Below are 17,727 nucleotides of genomic sequence, written 5' to 3' on the forward strand. Positions count from 1 at the left end.
CCTGAAGGTTTTATATTGACAAGTTGATATTATCAGTGTTGATTTTATTTTTGTTCCATGTTGTTAAACATTTAGAAATTACATTTTAATCTGGTTCTGAGGCTAAGGGATGGTGAGTTTATTTATATATATATATATATATATATATATATATATATATATATATATATATATATATATATATATATATATATATAATGTATATATATATAATTTATCCCAATTGTATGTAAGGCGCTCAAGGAAAAGAACTAATCCACTTTTCTTAACAAAACTCATGTAACTTCTTCCAAAGGAAGGCTGACTCCCCAGAGTGTTTCCTAAGAAGGCTAAGGTATCTATCTGTTCTCTGTTTTTAGCTGAAGCCCTCATCCTAGAATATTTTCTTCTCACTGTTGACAGCTCCCCAGTGCATAGCTGTGCAACTTCCCCCATATTACCCAAGTGCTCCAGTCCTCCCCGAGAATAGGCTCAGATATAAAACTCTTCAATACAGTATTTACCTCAAGTTCATTTCCAAATACATCATGGCCAATGGGTGGATGATTCTGCATTTGTTACTGCTGAAGTTGCTCTGAGTCTTTACCCCTCAATGTTTATTTTCCCCCAAATCCTGTCATGGACACTAACTCCCAGACTCCTGGTGGCTCAGCATGCTGTATTTATCTCCAACATTCTCCAGGAAGGAATAAATAAACAGAGAAGAATGGCAGACCCATGTGTTGGGTGCTTCCAGCCAGCTCTAGGGGAGTGGGTGAATTGAGTCTTGGGTCTTTCCTAACCTCGAAGGAGGCAGACAAGCAGCAGAAGGGCCGACATACCCTGGCTTACTGAGGGCTTTGAATGCCCCACAGTGTAGACAGTTGGCAATCCTACTCCTAATGGTGTGGTGAACAGACAGGAACCAGCTCCACAAGCCTGTGCATGCTCCAAGTCAAAAAGCTGGGCTCTCCTAATCACATTCCAACATGAAAGCAGGCTCCCCAGCCTACCCCTCACACTAACAAAGATGAGCAGACTAGCATTTTTTTTTTAATTAAAGCTTTTTAATTTTTAAAAAATATGCATGGATAATTTTTAACATTAACCCTTGAAAAACTTTGTGTTCCAATTTTTCCCTTCCTCCCCACCATCCTCTCCCCTAGATAGCAATTAATTCAATGTATCAAACATGGTAAAAATATGTTAAATCCAATATATACCATTTTTTCTTAATAGAAATTGAAAGCTTTGGATATAGAGTAGGGATTTCTTAATCTTTTTGTGGTTCCCAAAAAGTGTTTTTAACTGCATAAGAGAGGATTACAAAGGAAAACAATCACTTTGAAATTAACACTTTCCCCCGGTTCCAGATTCAGAGAGATCTTGAAATCTGTCTACAAACCGGCAAAATAAGATTCCTAGGTTAAGAATGCCTGATATAGAGAGCATTCAATTGAGATAAATTTCATTATTGTAGTTAACTAAAATTTTCAAAGACATTCCTTTTATTATCTACTTATTCCCTTACGTTAGATTTTAAATTCCTGGAGACCAGGAATTACCCAAAGTCTTATTCTTTTTTTGTATTTCCAGCAGCATTTAGCCAAATTGTGACCTGGAAATCAATAAAAATTTGTAGAATTGATTTAAACTTGCTTTGATAGAAGATGCTTAAAGAATGTCTTTTATTTGAGACTACCAAAAGCTAAGGAATTGCCTTGAACTTTTGATATAGGAATTCAAAAAATATAAACTACTTAGTAATCTTCCCCCCCCTTCCATAAGCCCCCCAACTTTTAGCTTCTGGGACTTACATTGAATGCTTAGGTCACATACTCAACATATTTTTGAATTGAGAGTGTTTGTTGATGGAAACTGAGTGGATGCCCATCAGTTGGAGAATGGCTTTGAATAAGTTATGATACATGAATATTATGGAATATTATTGTTCTATAAGAAATTAGCAGCAGGATGATTTTTTTTCTTATTAAAGCTTTTTCTTTTCCTTTTTTTTTTTTTTTTTTTTTTTTTGCTGAGGCAATTGGGGTTAAGTGACTTACCTAGAGTCACATAGCTAGAAAATGTTAAGTGTCTGAGATCGGATTTGAACGCAAGTCTTCCTGACTTCAGGGCTGGTGCTCTATCTACTTCGAAAACTAGCTGCCCCAAGCTTTTTATTTTCAAAACATATGCATGAATAATTTTTTAACATTGACCCTTGCAAAACCTTGTGTTCCAATTTCCCCCCTCCTTTCTTCCCATTCCCTTCCCTAGATGGCAAATAATCCAATATATATAAAACATTAAAAATATGTTAAATCTAATATATGCATACATATTTATATAATTATCACGCTGCACAAGAAAAATCAGATCAAAAATGAGAAAAAATGAAATGCAAGCAAACAACAACAAAAAGAATGAAAATATTAGGTTGTGATCCACATTCAGTCCCCACAGTCCTCTCTCTGGGGGTATATGGCTCTCTCCATCACAAGATCATTGGAACTGGCCTGAATCATCTCAATATTGAAGAGAGCCAGGTCCATCAGAGTTAATCATCACATAGTCTTGGTCTCCTAGTTCTGCACACTTCACTTAGCATCAGTTGATGTAAGTCTCTCCAAGCCTCTCTGAAATCATCCTTCTGGTCATTTCTTATAGAACAATAATATTCCTAAAATTCATATAACCATAATTTATTCAACCATTCTCTGATGGGCATCCACTCAGTTTCCAGTTTCTCAGCAGAATGATTTTTATATTTCTCTGTCCATTTCCTGTTACATTTCCCATCTCCAATTTTTGTTGTTGATAATTGCTTGTTAATCTTTTATTGAATAATCCCAGTCTACCTCCACCAAAGTTCTTTTCTAAAGAAGTGACCATGGATTCTCAATAACTACGACAGCAGAATGTCAGGCAGGTTCTTTTCTTATTGTTCAGTCACTTCAGACACGTCCAATTCTCCATGATTCCACTGGGGATTTTCTTGGCAGATATCAGAGTGGTTTGCCATTTCTTTCTCCAGTTCATTTACAGATGAAGAAATTTAGGCAAACTGGGTTAAGTGACTTGCCCAGCTTCCTTCAGCTAGTATTTGAGGCCATATTTAAGATGCATATTCCTGATTCCTTGGTGAGTATTCTATCCACTGAGCTACCACCTAACTGCCCCAGGCAGGTTTTACCAAGTTAAATAGTTAATGCTTTCACCTATTTCACAGAATGATGTCTCCAATGTGGTGAATATCCTCTTTCTCCAGAAATTTAGATAAACTTTTAAGAATTTGTGATCTGGCAGCAGCCTGGTGGACAGAGCACTGGCCCTGAAGTGGGAGGACCCCAGTTGAAAATCACATATATATAATCTATAACATATATATGTATCCTTATTATGTGTGTGATCTAGGACAAATCACTTAACACTCCTCCCCACTCCCCTTCCCACCCAAAGATAATAAAATTAACTGAAAAAATTATTAAAATAATTAACACCTAGAAAAAGAACTATGATAAAAAAAACTATGGAGTCTGAATGTAGATCAAAATACACTATTTTCACTTTTTTCTTTCTCAAGGTTTTTTCCTTTTCTGATTCTTCTTTCATGACATGACATGTTTAATATAATTATATAATCACATATATATAATCTATAACATATATATGTATATAGATTATATATATATAAAATCTGTATCAGATTGGTGAGGGAAAGGTAGAAAGGGAAAGGAAAAAATTTGGAAGTCAAAACCTTATAAAAACTATCTTTGCATGTATTTGAAAAAAATTACTATTAAGTGTGTGTAGGGGAAGAATAAAAAAAAAAGAAAACAACAGAAAACAATTGGTGACCTGAATGAATAAATACCCATCCAGAGATAATCCCAGGTCCTGAAACAGGATGAGATAGTCATACTTTAATGAATTTCTCCTTCGAGGATTATTTTTATTTTGAAAAGGTTGTTGCAGTCTGTGTGATCAGATCTCTTTGGGAGCATTAGATTCAGTTTCCGTTTGTCAATTGAATGTCTTAGATAAACTGGAATGGGTGTGGTCAAGGGTCAATCAATCAATGTCAGTTGAACCGAGAAAGTTTAGCCTAGAGAAGTCTGTGGGGGAGGAAAGGGGCGGGGAAGGGGAAGAAGCGGAACCCCGGTTCAAGTATATGAAAAGTGTGTGTGGGCCCACTTCAAAGGGAGCAAATTTGAACTCTCCAAGAAAAGCTTCCTTATATCAGTGCTAAACACAAGCAGAAGGGGTTATATTGAAAAGTAGAAGGGATTTCTAAGCAGAGGCTGGATGCCCGAGATGGATGATGATAGACTCCTTTGCAGTGTATCTTTTAACCCCAAATTCTGTGGCTCTGAAAGTAAAGCCTTCGTAGAGAAGCAGCAGCTCGGGTTTAGTTACTGACTCCCAGCTGAAAGGGTTGTGTTTGAGATCCTAAGTCCAAGCTTTTAAATATTTTTTAGGATGGGGAAACGCAGATCCAGAAAAAGGCCCCAGATCGCGGGTCCAGCCGCGAAGCCGGCCTTTGTACCGTGCTGCTCATCCCCAGCCCGGGCTCTCTGTGCGCCACTCAGCCCCGATTACCCTCGGGCTCTGAGGCGGGCTCCCGAGCCTTCTTCTCCAGACTCCGGGCATTTTCCTTTTCTCTTTACCGCGGCCGCGAGCTCTGCCTCGCGCCTCCTTCGGGCCCTACTTCCAAGCTTTCCCTGCTTTCAGAATCCTTTTTCGGTCGTCCTCAATGCTGGCGCCTTCCCTCTAAGATTAACCCCAATTTCTCCATAATCTGTCTCTTGTCTGCAACGCAGTCGTTTACACGCAGTCCCCCTCTTCTCCCCCCTTCTCCCCCACCCCCATAGGCTGCGCGCTGCTAAAGGGCGAGGCCGCTTTTTCTTTTCTTTGTACACCGTCTCCCGTTCTTAGCACCACGCCGGGCACGTAGTAGGCCCTCGAGGCGTGACTGCAGCCTTAGGCGAGCCCCCTCCCTCTTCTTGGTCTCAGCTTCCCCCGAAAGAACGTCAGGGAGACAAGCTGGGTTCTCTCTAAGGTGCTACAAGCTCGAGTCTATTGATTCACTCTGCCCCTAAGGGGCGGCCACGACGTGCCCCCTGGGGTCAGGCTTCGACACCGTCTTCCGGCCTTAGCCGCAGGAGGGAACCGGGGCCCAGGCATTGGGCCCGGTCTGACCTCACCCCGGCACCCCCGCGGGGTCGGTTCGGGACACTCCCCCCACACTCAGCCCCTCTTCCCGCTTCTCCTGCCGCCCCCTCTAAGTCTTCGCTCCTTTTCTGGGCGGGGAACGGAAGTGACGTCAGGCGCATCGGAAGTCCCTGCGGCCGCGGTGTTGTGCTGTGGGGAAGAGAGAGACAGCTTTAGGAGCCTGGGAGAGTGATTCTAGCCTTTCCGAGGCCGGTATCGCGCCGAGACCCCCGGGGAGAAGTAGTCGTCGCCATGTCTGACCAGGTAGGCAGCTTAGGATCACAGCTTGGCTGGGAGTCGGGCTCGGGGCTCGCGATCTCGCGGGCCCGCGGGCCCGTCGGCTGGGGCCGGGAATGGGGGCGGGGAGGAGAGGGCACAGAAGACAGGGGAGGGGGCGACTGGCGCTGGGCGAGCAGTGAGCCAGGGCCGGCATCGGGCTCCCAAGGGTCCAGGGCCCGGCCTCCCGGGGCCAGAGCCTCGTCGCCCGGTGCACCGAGTCCGTGCGCTTGCTCGTACCCCGGGGGCGCCCGAGACAGCTCGGGTCGCTGGCCCCGCGGGCCAGGTGTCACCCGGCCCCGGAACCGTGCCCGCCGCCCTGGCGAAGGCCCCCAGGGAGCGGCCGGGCTCCGCAGGGCCCATCTAGCTTGGCGGCGGCCGCGGGAATTTAGGCCCTGCTTATATAACGGGAGAGAGAGCTCGCTGTCGGGCCGCTGGGCCTCGGGGTGGGGGTGGGGGCAGCCCAGGCGCGGATCGCCCCTCAGATGCTGGGCACGCGAAGGCTGCGGGGGCTGCAAGGTCGCCTGGGAGCCCGACAGCGTCGGCTGCAGCCTGGCGACTGGGCCCTCGACAGGCCGGGCCCGCGGCCGCCCTGCGCCAGTCCCGCGCCGCGTACTTTTCCTTTCGCTATTTTTTTCTGGGGTGGATGGGGTGGATGGGGCGGATGGGGTCCGCAGCGGCTCCCCCGGTTCCGTGAACTTTGTTACTTTGGATTGGCTCATCCTTTCCTTGGATGGAGCCCACGGCTCGCCCATCGCAGTCTTTATCTCAGCAGTGGCCTAGTGATGACTGATGTTTGCGTCCATCCCGAGTAAAACAAAAGGATGGCGACGCGGGGAGCTTCCCGCGGGCTTCCGAAGGCCATTATGTGCTGCGAGACCCCCTGCCCATCCCAGTCCGGCCAATGCATTCCGGCTTTGAGGCCAGCAAGGTTCTTTGTCGGAGCCTGGCTCCACTTCCTACGTAGTTTGCAAACCCTGTGCTCATCGACTGTGCACTTGTTAATGCACTACGTCTTCTGTTCATGTCCAATGCAGAAAGTCAATTTGCTTATGTGAAAAAAGGCCTAAAATTCTTTCTTTTGATTCAAAACCTTTCGGCAGGATTGGATTTTAAAATTTGATAAACTCATCCACTTGCGTGTTTATTTGTCGGTTCTGTGCTGCATTGCTGTTGAGGTAAACACGTTGGATTTTAGGAAATTGAGACATTTGGAAACGTGTTTTTGTTGAAAGACAAGCTATTATTCACGGTAGTTCTACATGATACTCGGCATAGGAGTAGGCTTATTCCCAAGTTGGCATCTGAATATCATTATAACATAACTCATTAAATTGTTTATTCAGAGAATACATGTAAAAATATTTCGTCAGCCCTTTGTTTGATGTTTAAGTAGTGCTTGGGAAGCATTGCAAATTTTTTATATAAAAGGATTTTTGGGGGGAATGAGTAAATCTATAAGGAAGCAAGCATACATTTATTAAGCACCTGCTGTGTGCTAGGGGATTTACAAAATCTGATTCTCAAAACAACCCTGAGAGTAAGTACCATTAATTATCCCTCATTTTGCTATTGAGGCTGTCAGGTTAAGTCACTTGCCCAGGATTAGAGATAAGGAGTCCTAAGGCCTAATTTCAATTTAGGTTTTATAACTATAGGTATATAGGTATAGTACTGGTGCGCCCCCCCCCTCCCTTTTGCAGCCTCAAAATAGAAAAGAATTATTTAAGAAAACAAAATTTGCTATATCTTGGCTCCAGAATAAAGTAGGCAAGACATATAAAATAGGGATAATTCCTTAAAAAGCTAAGTAGGTAAATTGGAATTTTTAGCTTGGGAATTTGAATCATCTTCATCAGTTAACATTTATTAAAAGATGAAAAACCTGATATTAAAAAACAGTAAAAACAAAACTCAGAGGATTTAAATCCAAGATCATGAGTTCTAAATTTTGAAATATTGTCATTTAATTTGTAAAATATCATGCACAGTATTTGATCAAAAATTCTATGTTAAATTCTGTTGGAAAGGCATCTTTTTTTAGGGACCTCTCAGATTATCAGCCATAGTACCAAAACCAAAAAACAATTCTTAAAAATTTGCCTTTAAAAAAATGAGAGAGGTTAAACTTTTGAAACAAATTACTTGCTTTTGGGGTAAAGTGTCTTTTTTTTTTTTTTAAATAAGTAATAGGACCTCATATATTGTGAATTTAGGAATTTCCAAATGATTATTAGATAATCATTGGGAAAAAATGCTTTCCGAGGAACTGGTTTAGAAGAGCCATTGTCTCATTGATTTTCTGTGCTGTTTTAATTGTATTTCCCCATAAACCATTCCATTCTCCCACCCCAAATGCAGGATCATAAATTAGGAGGTTTAAGACCAGAGAGGCTCAAATTAGAAGAGAGACTATCTCCCAGACATTTTTCTTTCTATTAAATATTGAACCTCTCAAAAGCCACCTGAAGGCCTGTATTAAAGCAAAACAATACATTGAAGTAGGCCTTTTATTTCTTTATCTGTAAAAAGAGGACTTCTGGATTTTGTTCCCCAACTTCCTAAGAGCTTCAGATCCCTAATTTTCTTATCCTATTGGATTACAAAGAGGTACAACATCAACTGTTTTTGTTTCAGTATTGCTGATTTCCAGCAATGTATTCATTGTAACAGAATGACATTACAACAAAAAGATGTCTGGTGGAATTTGTTATACAGAAATTTTATCTGTAGTAGTTACTTTTGGGGTGGGATATCATTTAATTTTAATCTATTTTTATAGAATTCACCTAAATATAGTTAATGTATCTTCCAAAAATGAAATTTCTTTTCTCACCAAAAGATTGAAGTATATTATGTAATCAATATTTTCTGTTGGAGTATTAATATTCTATCTAATGTTCTTTATAGCTGTCTAATAATCATTTAGACTACTAATCTTATTAGCACTAGCTTGAATTTGGAATGAGTATGATGAACTTATTTGTAAATGAAAATTTACCAGTTGTGTTTCATATGTAAAAGAACACAAATATATTAGAACTTAGCTGTGACTTGAGCATATAGTTAAGGTAATACTGAAAAAAAGTACATTGTTGAACTCAAAATCCATATATTATATGTGTGTGTGTATATGTGTATATATGTATGTATTATGTATGTCTATATGCAAGCTTCATTTGGAGCAAGGTAATTTTTTAATATTTTTTCCTGTATGAGGAGACTTAATAGTTGTTGTTCTTGGAAGCTGCAGATTATAATTACAAGCTAGTCTGAAGAAACCTCTAGTTAAAGTAGTAGTTAATAGTATTTTGGAACCTGAATACAGAGGTCATTTTTAAAAAATCACCAATATAAGAGAAAGGTGAATAGTTCATATAGGAGACCTAAGACATGAAGGAGTTTAAATCTCGTATTTTGCCAGGTGCAATGTTCATACCTCAGCTCAAATGAAATAACATGTAAAGTGTTTAGTGAACTTAAAAATGCTATTTAGTGTCAATTATTGTTATTTTTATTTACGTCTTTTCCAGTAATGAAATAGGGAGGGTACCTGGAAGGAAATGAAGCAGCAGGCATAGGCTTCATGATTCAATGGGAACTTTTATAATACTTTTAAGTACTTTCTTTAATTTAATTTTAGTTATTTAAATACATAATATTTGACCAAATTAGGATTACTGCATTAGACTTCTGATTGATTTCCCTGCCTTATGTCTTTCTCATTCCAGTCTATCCTTTATTTAGCTATCAAATTGATCTAAGGTACAAGATTAGACCATGTGACCCCACCATTCAGTAAACTAGTGGCTCCCTATTAGGTCCAGGATGAGATGAAATGAAATATTCTCTGTTTAGTTTTCATTGCTCTTCGTAACCTGGCCTCTTTTTGGTTTTTGTCTCCCACCTTTTCTCCTCCTCACTGACCTTGCTGTTTGTTGAACAATTCTTACTCTTAATATTTTCCTTATGTCTGGAATTCTTTTCCTCCTCATCTCATCTCTTGGTCCCAGCTAAAATCCCACTTTATTGAAGAAAGCCCTAATCCCCCTGAGTACTTGTACCTTTCCTCTATTGTTAATCTTTTAATTTATTCTATATGTAGTATCGTTTGCGTAGTTTTCATATTTGTCTTCCTCATTAGACAATGAGCTCCTTGATAGCAGAACTGTCTTTTTTGCTTGACACACAATGTTGGCCTAAATAATTGACTTACTGATACTTCATTCTTTTACTGAGTATTTCAGCTTTATTTATTATATATTTACTATTACTTTGGATACTCTTATATTTAATTTTAAGAGGTGTGTTGTTGTTCATTTGTTTCAGTTATATCCAACTCTTGGTGACCCCATTTGAGATTTTCTTGGTAAAGATACTGGAGTGGTTTTGCATTTCCTCCTTCCAGCTCATTTTACAGATGAGAAACTGAGGCAAACAATTTTAAGGGATTTGTCCAGGGTCACACAGCTAGTAAGTATCTGAAGCCGAATTTGAACACATGAAGATGAGTCCTTCTAATTTCCAAGCCTGGCATTCTCTTCCCTGTGCCACCTAGTTGCCTAAGAGGTATGTACTAATAATATTGGTGCCTTTGGGTACTTCTTGTTTGTAATTGGAAGAACTGATGTTAGGTTGTTTTTCTAGTTCTGGAAGCTGTGGAAACCAGCTGAAGGAAGCAAGGTCTGTTGACTTGGCCAAAATATCTCTTCCTTATTCATTCAACAAACAGTGAATGCCCCTAGTGTAGAATGAGTTTAATACTGCAACATGACATGTATACATATAACTGATATATAAATGCAAGAGAGAAGGGTACAGAGTAGATGATGAAAAGTAATTAACAACAGGTGAAAGGCATTTTAATTGGAAGGATAGGAATTCAGTAGGCTTGGAGAGAGTTAATTGGAAGAAGGATAGGGAAGGGAGAATGGAAAGGCATAGAGAATATAAATAGTATGAGCAAAGACCTAGAGCTAACAAGGCATATGCAGAAGTATAAAGGGATTGCCAAAGAGTATAGTTGGACTTGACTAAAGAGTATGATTCTGTGAGATAAAGCTGTAAAGTGGAGGTTCTTGAATCTAATACTGGTGTTTAATTAATAGGCAGAAGTAAGCCATTGAAGATGGCTTTGAATAGAAGAGTGATATAAATAGATCTATGCATAAAGATTAATTTGGCAGTAATATTAAGAATATATTTGGCAATAAAATTAGGTCAGGTATGCCTTGCAAGTAGCTAAGAATAATTTTTAGGTTTTAAAATAAAATCTAATTGTACTTAAAAATTGTACTTAAAAAACTATTCTTAGTTCTGTTGGACCCAGTATCTAGACTTAGCTTTAAATTTCCAACCCTTGGTCTAGATAAGTGACCATTAAGTCTAGACTACCATTAAGATGGTGGTAAATGGAGAAAATGAGGCGTACATGAAGGAAAATATAAAATGAAATTTATAGGACAACTGATTCTATATAGAAGAAGAAGAATGAAAGATTTCCAAGATGAGAGACTGAGTAGATGGTGGTACTTTTTAATAGTTAAATTTTTCTCCTAATTACATGTAAAAAATTTTAATATTCATTTTTTAAAATTTTGAATTCTAAATTCTCTTCCTAATTTTTCCTCATTGAGATGTCAAGCAATTTGATATAGGTATGCTTAGTCATGTAAAACATTTCCATATTAAATATGTTATAAAAGAAAACACAGGGATCCCTTCCTACTCCCCTCCTCAAAAAGCCCACAGAAAGTATAAAAGAATCTTCATTCAGCTTCCATCAGTCCTTCTTTGGATGATATAGCATAGTTCAATTTTTGTATTGCTGAGAATAGCTAATTCATTCATAGTTGATCATTGTACAGTGTTGCTATAACTCTATAGGGATCTCTTGCTTCTGCTTACTTCACTTCATCAGTTCAAGTAAGTCTTCCCAGGTTTTTCTGAAACTGTCTCCTTCATCATTTCTTATAGCACATAGTATTCCATTACAATTATATATCACATCTTGTTCAGCCATTTTTCACTTCACTATTAAAAATTGTTTTTACATGTAATTGGGAGAAAAATTTAACTATTAAAAAGATCTTAAATTCAGTTCACTTGCATGTCATGGCATTACTTCCCTAATGTCTCTTTGAGAATGAAGGACAAAAACAACAATCCTGGTGTATCTTGCTGCTGGACCCAGATGGTTCTGGAGGAGAGAGTAAGGTTAGTGACTGACTGCCCAGTCCTGTCTTTCTTAAATCCAATTCACAAATTCTTTTGATGTTATGGTCCTCTTTGAGAATGAAGGACAAACAACAACAGCAGCAATATCTTTTCACTGTCAATTGGACAATAACTTGTATTCTTATAAATTTAACTTTTTTCTCTATATAGTTGATAAATAAGGCTTTTATTAGAGAAACTTGTAAAATTCTCCTTCTCCCCAGTTTTCTGCTTTCCTTCTAATCTTGGCTGCATTGATTTTAATTATGCAAAATCCTTTTAATTTAATATAATCAGAATTACCATTTAACATCTTGTTATGTTCTCTTTTTCTTGTTTGATCATAAATTCTTCCCTTTTCCATAGATCTGATAGGTAAATTATTCCATGCTCCCCTAATTTGCTTATACTATAACCTCTTAAATTTAAGTCATACCCATTTTAACCTTATTTTATCATAGGATATAAGATTTTGGTATATACCTAGTTTCTGCCTAATTGCTTCCCAGCAGTTTTTGTCAAATGGTGAGTTCTTCTCCCAAAGTTTAGGTACTATGTATTATGTGATAAAAGATAAAAGTACTTTTATTTTTTATAAATCTTTTTTCTTTTAATCTTTTAATCAATAATGGATTGTTTTGATGCTTACAGTTTTGTAATGCAGGTTGAGATCTGGCTACCTTTCTTCATTCCCACTCTCCCCTACTCCCAATTAATTCCCTTGATATTATTGATCCTTTCTTCTTCCAGATGAATTTTTTTTCTAGCTCTATAAAATAATTTTTTGGTAGTTTGATTGGTATGGCACTGAATAGCAAGGTAAACTTAAGTAGGATTGTGATTTTTATTATATTGACTCAGTCTTTTCAATAGCAATTAATATTTCTCCAGTTTAGATGTTTGTGTGAAAAATGTTTTGTTACATTGGTTTTGTTTGTGGAAAACCTTTTTAATTTAATGAAATCAAAATTAACTATTATGTATTCTATAATGTTCTCTGGTTCTTTTTTAAAATTTTATTTTTCTCAGTTACATGTAAAACATTTGTTTTTAAAACTTTGAGTTCCAGATTCTCTTGCTTCTTCCCCATTGAAAAGGCAAATATGAAGTGGTATTTTAAAACATTTCCATAAAATTTTTGTTGTGAAAGAAAACATAGTTCCCCCCCACCCCCCAAAAAAAAACCCTCAAGAAAAATAAAGTTTAGAAAAAAAGGAAGCTTCAATCCATATTCAGACTAAAGTTCCTTTTCTGATAGCATTTTTCATTAGAAGTTCTTCAGCATAGTCTTGGATCATTGTATTACTGAGAATTATTCACAACTGATTATCCACAACATTGCTCTTATCAAGTAAAGTTTTTTTTTTTTTTTTTTTTTAATTTTCATTCATTTACTTAGGATTTCTAAACTTAGGATTATAAAATAATACTATTTTCACTTTTATTAAGACCTTTACCCATCTTTTAAAATAGTATTTCATTTTTCGAAATTCACTTCATTGTTAAAAAGAGCCAAGTCCAATCCAGTTGATTATCATATAAACTTCTTGTATAATCTTTTTCTCTTGGTTCTACTCACTTCACTGAGCCTTTTCAGGTTCTTCTGAAATCATCCTGCTGATCATTTCTTATAGAAAAAAGAATATTCCATAACATTCATACACCATAACTTATTTAGCCATTCTTCAATTAATGGGAATCCACTCAGTTTCTAGTTCCTTATCACTACAAACAGGGCCGATACAAGCATTTTTGCACATGTGGTTTCCTTTTCCCTTTTTTTAATGACCTCTGAGATACAGGACGAGTAGAGTCACTGTTGGATCAAATGCAGTTTTATAGCTCTCTGAGCATAGTTCCAAATTGCTCTCCAGAATGGTTGGATCATTTCACAATTCTACCAACAATGCATTAGTGTCCCAGTTTTCCCATGTCCTCTCCAACATTTATCATCATCTTTTCCTATCACATCTTAGCCAATGTGAGCGGTATGAGTTAGTCTTAGAGTTGTCTTCATTTGCATTTCTCTTAATACTGATTTTTAGAACATTTTTTCATAAAATTAGAAGTGACTTTAATTTCTTCATTTGAAAATTGTTCATATCCTTTGATCATTTTATCAGTTGGGGAATGGCCTGTATTGTAAATTTGAATCAATTTTCTAAGTATTTTAGAAATGAAGCCTTGATCAGAAAAACTGACTGTAAAAATTTTTTCCCCAGCTTTTTGCTTCCCTTCTAATCTTGGTTGCATTAGTTTTGTTTGTGTAAAAACCTTTTAAATTTAATGCAATCAAAGTTGTCCATTTTGCATTTCATAATGTTCTCCATTTCTTGCTGGATCACAAATTCTAAGATCTCTTCTAGTCTGTTTATAGTATCACTATGTCTAAATCATGAACCCATTTTTCGCTTTATTTTGGTATGGAGTGTGAGATGTTGGTCAGTAACCAGTACTAGTCCCATATGGCAGTTTCTACCATACTGTTTTCTAGTTTCCTCAGCAATTTTTGTCTAATAGCGACTTATTATCCCAGCTGGAGTCTCTGGGTTTATCAAACATTAGATTACTATAGTCACTAATTATTGTGCCTTGTGAACCTAATTTATTCCACTGATCTACTATCTTTCTTAGCCAGTAGCATATGGTTTTTATGCTCCTTTATAATATAGTTTTAAGTCTGGTACAGGTAGGTCACCTTCCTTTGCTTTTTTTTTTTTTTCATTCCCTTGAAATTCTTGCTTTCTTGTTCTTCCAGATGAATTTTGTTAATTTTTTCCCCTAGCTCTGTAAAGTAATTTCTTGGCAGCTTGATTAGTATGGCACTGAATAAGTACGTTTATTTCAATAGATGACGTTTTTATCATATTGACTCAATCTACTCTTCAGCAGTTAGTATTGCTCCAATTGTTTTGATCGATCTTTGTGTGAAAAATGTTTTGTAATTGTGTTCATGTAATTTCTGGGTTTGTTTTGGCAGGTAGACTCTGAAGTTATTTTAAATGTAATTTCTCTTTCTACGCCTTGCTGCTGGACTTCATTAGTAACATACAGTAATGCTGACGATTTGTGTGAGTTTATTTTATATTCGGCATCTTTGCTCAAGTTGTTTATTTCTACTAATTTTTTATTAGATTTTCTGAGATTCTTCAAGTATAGTGTTAGGACTTCTAACTTCTTATTAACTATTACTAACAAGTAATAATGCAAAAAAGTTGGTAAAAGTAAGCTTTAGGGAAAGATAAGTTTGATTTTATAAATGGTAAGTTTGAGGTGTTGGAATGTTGGAATGTTCTGGAAAAGTAATGAGTCAAAGCTGTAGTATTGAAGTTCTATTTACAGAATTAACAATCTTATGTATAGATTTGCTAAATGAAAGTATTAAAATATTGAGATCTTGAAAAGGGAGGAAATAACCAAATATAGAACCTAAGAAACAATTATAAAGAGATAGAAGGAGCCATAGGATCCTAGATTTTTTTTTTTATTTTTAAATTTTTTTTAAACTGAGGCAATGGGGTTAAGTGACTTGCCCAGGGTCACATAGCTAGGAAGTGTTAAGTATCTGAAGTCAGATTTGAACTCAGGTCCTCCTGACTTCAGGGCTGGTACTCTATCTACTGTACCACCTAGCTGCCCCAGGATCCTAAATTTAAAGTTGAATGGGACTTTAGAGATTATTTTATGGATGAAGAAAGTGATATTTAGAGAGTTTAAAATCAGCTGTGCCTTGTGATATACACACCCACACATCCACCCCACCTCACCAACACACATACAATACCTCTCTCTATATCTCTAGATAGAAGTGGAACTGGGACTGGAATCCTGATCTTCTGGCTCCCAGTCCAGTAGATTTCTACTACATCCAAGGTTATGTGAATGAATAAAGGTCTGAGAGGTACCTTAATTGTCATACAGTGCTTAACCACATTTTGGGGACTGTAAGAAAGCAATTGATTGTCTCTAAAGATCAAGTTTAAGGAAAAATGCTAATGAAGCAAAGTGAGCTGGGAAAGGGAGAAAAAGGAATGGTATTTGAATGTAGATCTGCTTGATCTTATGTTACTTCCAACTTCTTTTATTGTGATGTGGTGAAATAGATGAAAAAGGGGCAGGGTAATCTAGGAATTAGCACTATGGATGTGTAATCTTTTGCTTTTGACCACTAAATTGAAATGTCTTTGGGATAATTGAATCGCATCAGTATTACATCTTGTGATTTAAAAAAAAAAAAAAAGACACTAGGAAGTTGCAGTTAAACGAAAGGATGATTCTTTTGGAAAAAGCATTTGTCCAAAGACATTTAGAAGCATCTTATCCTAGAACACTTGGTCATCTCACCTGACATTGTTCTTGAGAGTGACCATAATCAAAAGAAGTACCACAAACTCATTGTAGCTTGTGTCCCAAATATGCTGCAGTGGTTAGAGAAGTAAAGATATACTATGACAAATAATAAGAGGGATAGTTCATGTTATTTAGTTACTATAGGAATTCTTTGTTTATCTTATTGATTACTTTATTTATCTGGGTAAAAGTGGAGATTCTTTCACTCAGTTGCTACCTATCCTTAATCACTGAATGGGTGCAGCCTCAGTCAATCTGATATAGGTCTGAGCTTAAAAATACCCAGGTTTCCCATTGCATCCAGACCATCTCCAGTCCTCTTGACTAATCTGGCCACTAGATCCAGATGGCTCTGGAAGGAAAAGTGAGGCAAGTGACCTTGCACAGCCCTCTCACTGAAACCCAATTCACTTGCAGGTCGTGATGTTCACTTTCCTAGTCGTCTTTGAGAATGAAGGACAAATAATAACACTGATTATGTGAAGTATTTTTTCTGTCATTTCCTTCATATCACAGCCTTTCTCTGCCCTCAATTTACTCCCCTTCTATTTCTGTTCTTCTCTTAAAATCATTAAGACATAACAGAAGCCCTCAGAAGTCTTTCCATCTTATTAGATTTCCTCTGTCACCCTTGATGAAAAGGTTCAGAGGAGACACAGCATCATCTCCAATGTAATTGTTTATTCTTTCATTATTGTTCGTTCCTTGTTTACAGTTTTATGTTTCTTTTAACTTATCTAAACTTATAGATTTCCTTACCTGGTTTTTTATCAGAAAAGGTAGGGAGTCTTTTTTTTTTTAATTAAAGGGTCCCCCAACCCCCCTGCTGATGTATTATCATAACTCTTTGTTTTACTGAGCAGTTTATTTTTTTAACTATGAGCTATTTTTAAAACTATATCTTTTATCTTCTGGAATATGATATTCCAAGTTATTTTTTTCTTTATAGTGGATCACATATAGCTCAAATTATATCTTTACCGTGACTTCTTAGTACTTAAATTTTTCCTCTTACCATGCCTCTGGCTCCCCCCCCCCCCCCTTTATGGTTTATGTATGTGTTTTTTTTTTGTTTTTTTTTTAATTTGGAAATTCTGGACTTTGAATATAATGTTCCTGGAAGTTTTTCATTTGAGGATTTCTTTCAGAAAGTCACTTGGTGGAGTCTTCCTGTTTCTGATGCTTGTCCTTTAGTTCTAAGACATCTATGCAGTTTTTTTTTCCCCTTAAATTTCTTAAAATAAGATGTTCAGATTTTTTTTTCATTCATGACTTTCATTGGTCCAATGATTCTTAATTTTTTTTCTTTGTAATCTGTTTTCAAAGTCTGTTTTTGTTATGAAATACTTACATCAGGGGGGTCAGTAAATCAAGGTCTCTGTACCAAATCTAACCCTTTGACTGTTTTTATATATCGTGAGCCAAGATTGGTTTTAATTTTTTATATTTTTAATATACAAAAATAGGTGCTGAGTAGATTTGGTGTATGGACTAAAGGTCCTTACCCTTTCCTCACATTTTATATTGCTTCTTCAGTTGTTTGACTTTATTTTTATATTTTTTGTTGTTTCATGAAAGTCATTGGTTTCTATTTAGTCCACTGTAATTTTCATAGAGTTTGCTCTTGGACAATGTTGTATACATACCTCTTGTGCCAGCCCATTAATTTCCTTTCCAGTTTTTTCTTCTTTAGCT

The 17,727-nt window shown here is 37.3% G+C and overlaps 1 protein-coding gene across 2 annotated transcripts in view; it reads left to right on the top strand.

The window, feature by feature from the left end:
- The first annotated feature begins 5,298 nt into the window (after positions 1 to 5,298).
- SUMO1 (small ubiquitin like modifier 1) overlaps positions 5,299 to 17,727 on the top strand; it is a 44,655-nt gene continuing 32,226 nt past the window's right edge. Inside the window, exons 1-2 of one of the 2 annotated variants that reach the window (XM_074299023.1) lie at positions 9,892 to 10,035; positions 14,663 to 14,753. In XM_074299023.1, coding sequence (XP_074155124.1) covers positions 14,739 to 14,753 — 15 coding nt within the window. In that variant the 5' untranslated portion in view covers positions 9,892 to 10,035; positions 14,663 to 14,738. Of the gene's footprint in view, positions 5,455 to 9,891; positions 10,036 to 14,662; positions 14,754 to 17,727 lie in introns of those variants that run through there. The other variant, XM_074299026.1, reaches the window with a different exon arrangement.

This window comes from Sminthopsis crassicaudata, chromosome 3, assembly GCF_048593235.1.
Source record: "Sminthopsis crassicaudata isolate SCR6 chromosome 3, ASM4859323v1, whole genome shotgun sequence".
Lineage (NCBI taxonomy): Eukaryota > Metazoa > Chordata > Mammalia > Dasyuromorphia > Dasyuridae > Sminthopsis > Sminthopsis crassicaudata.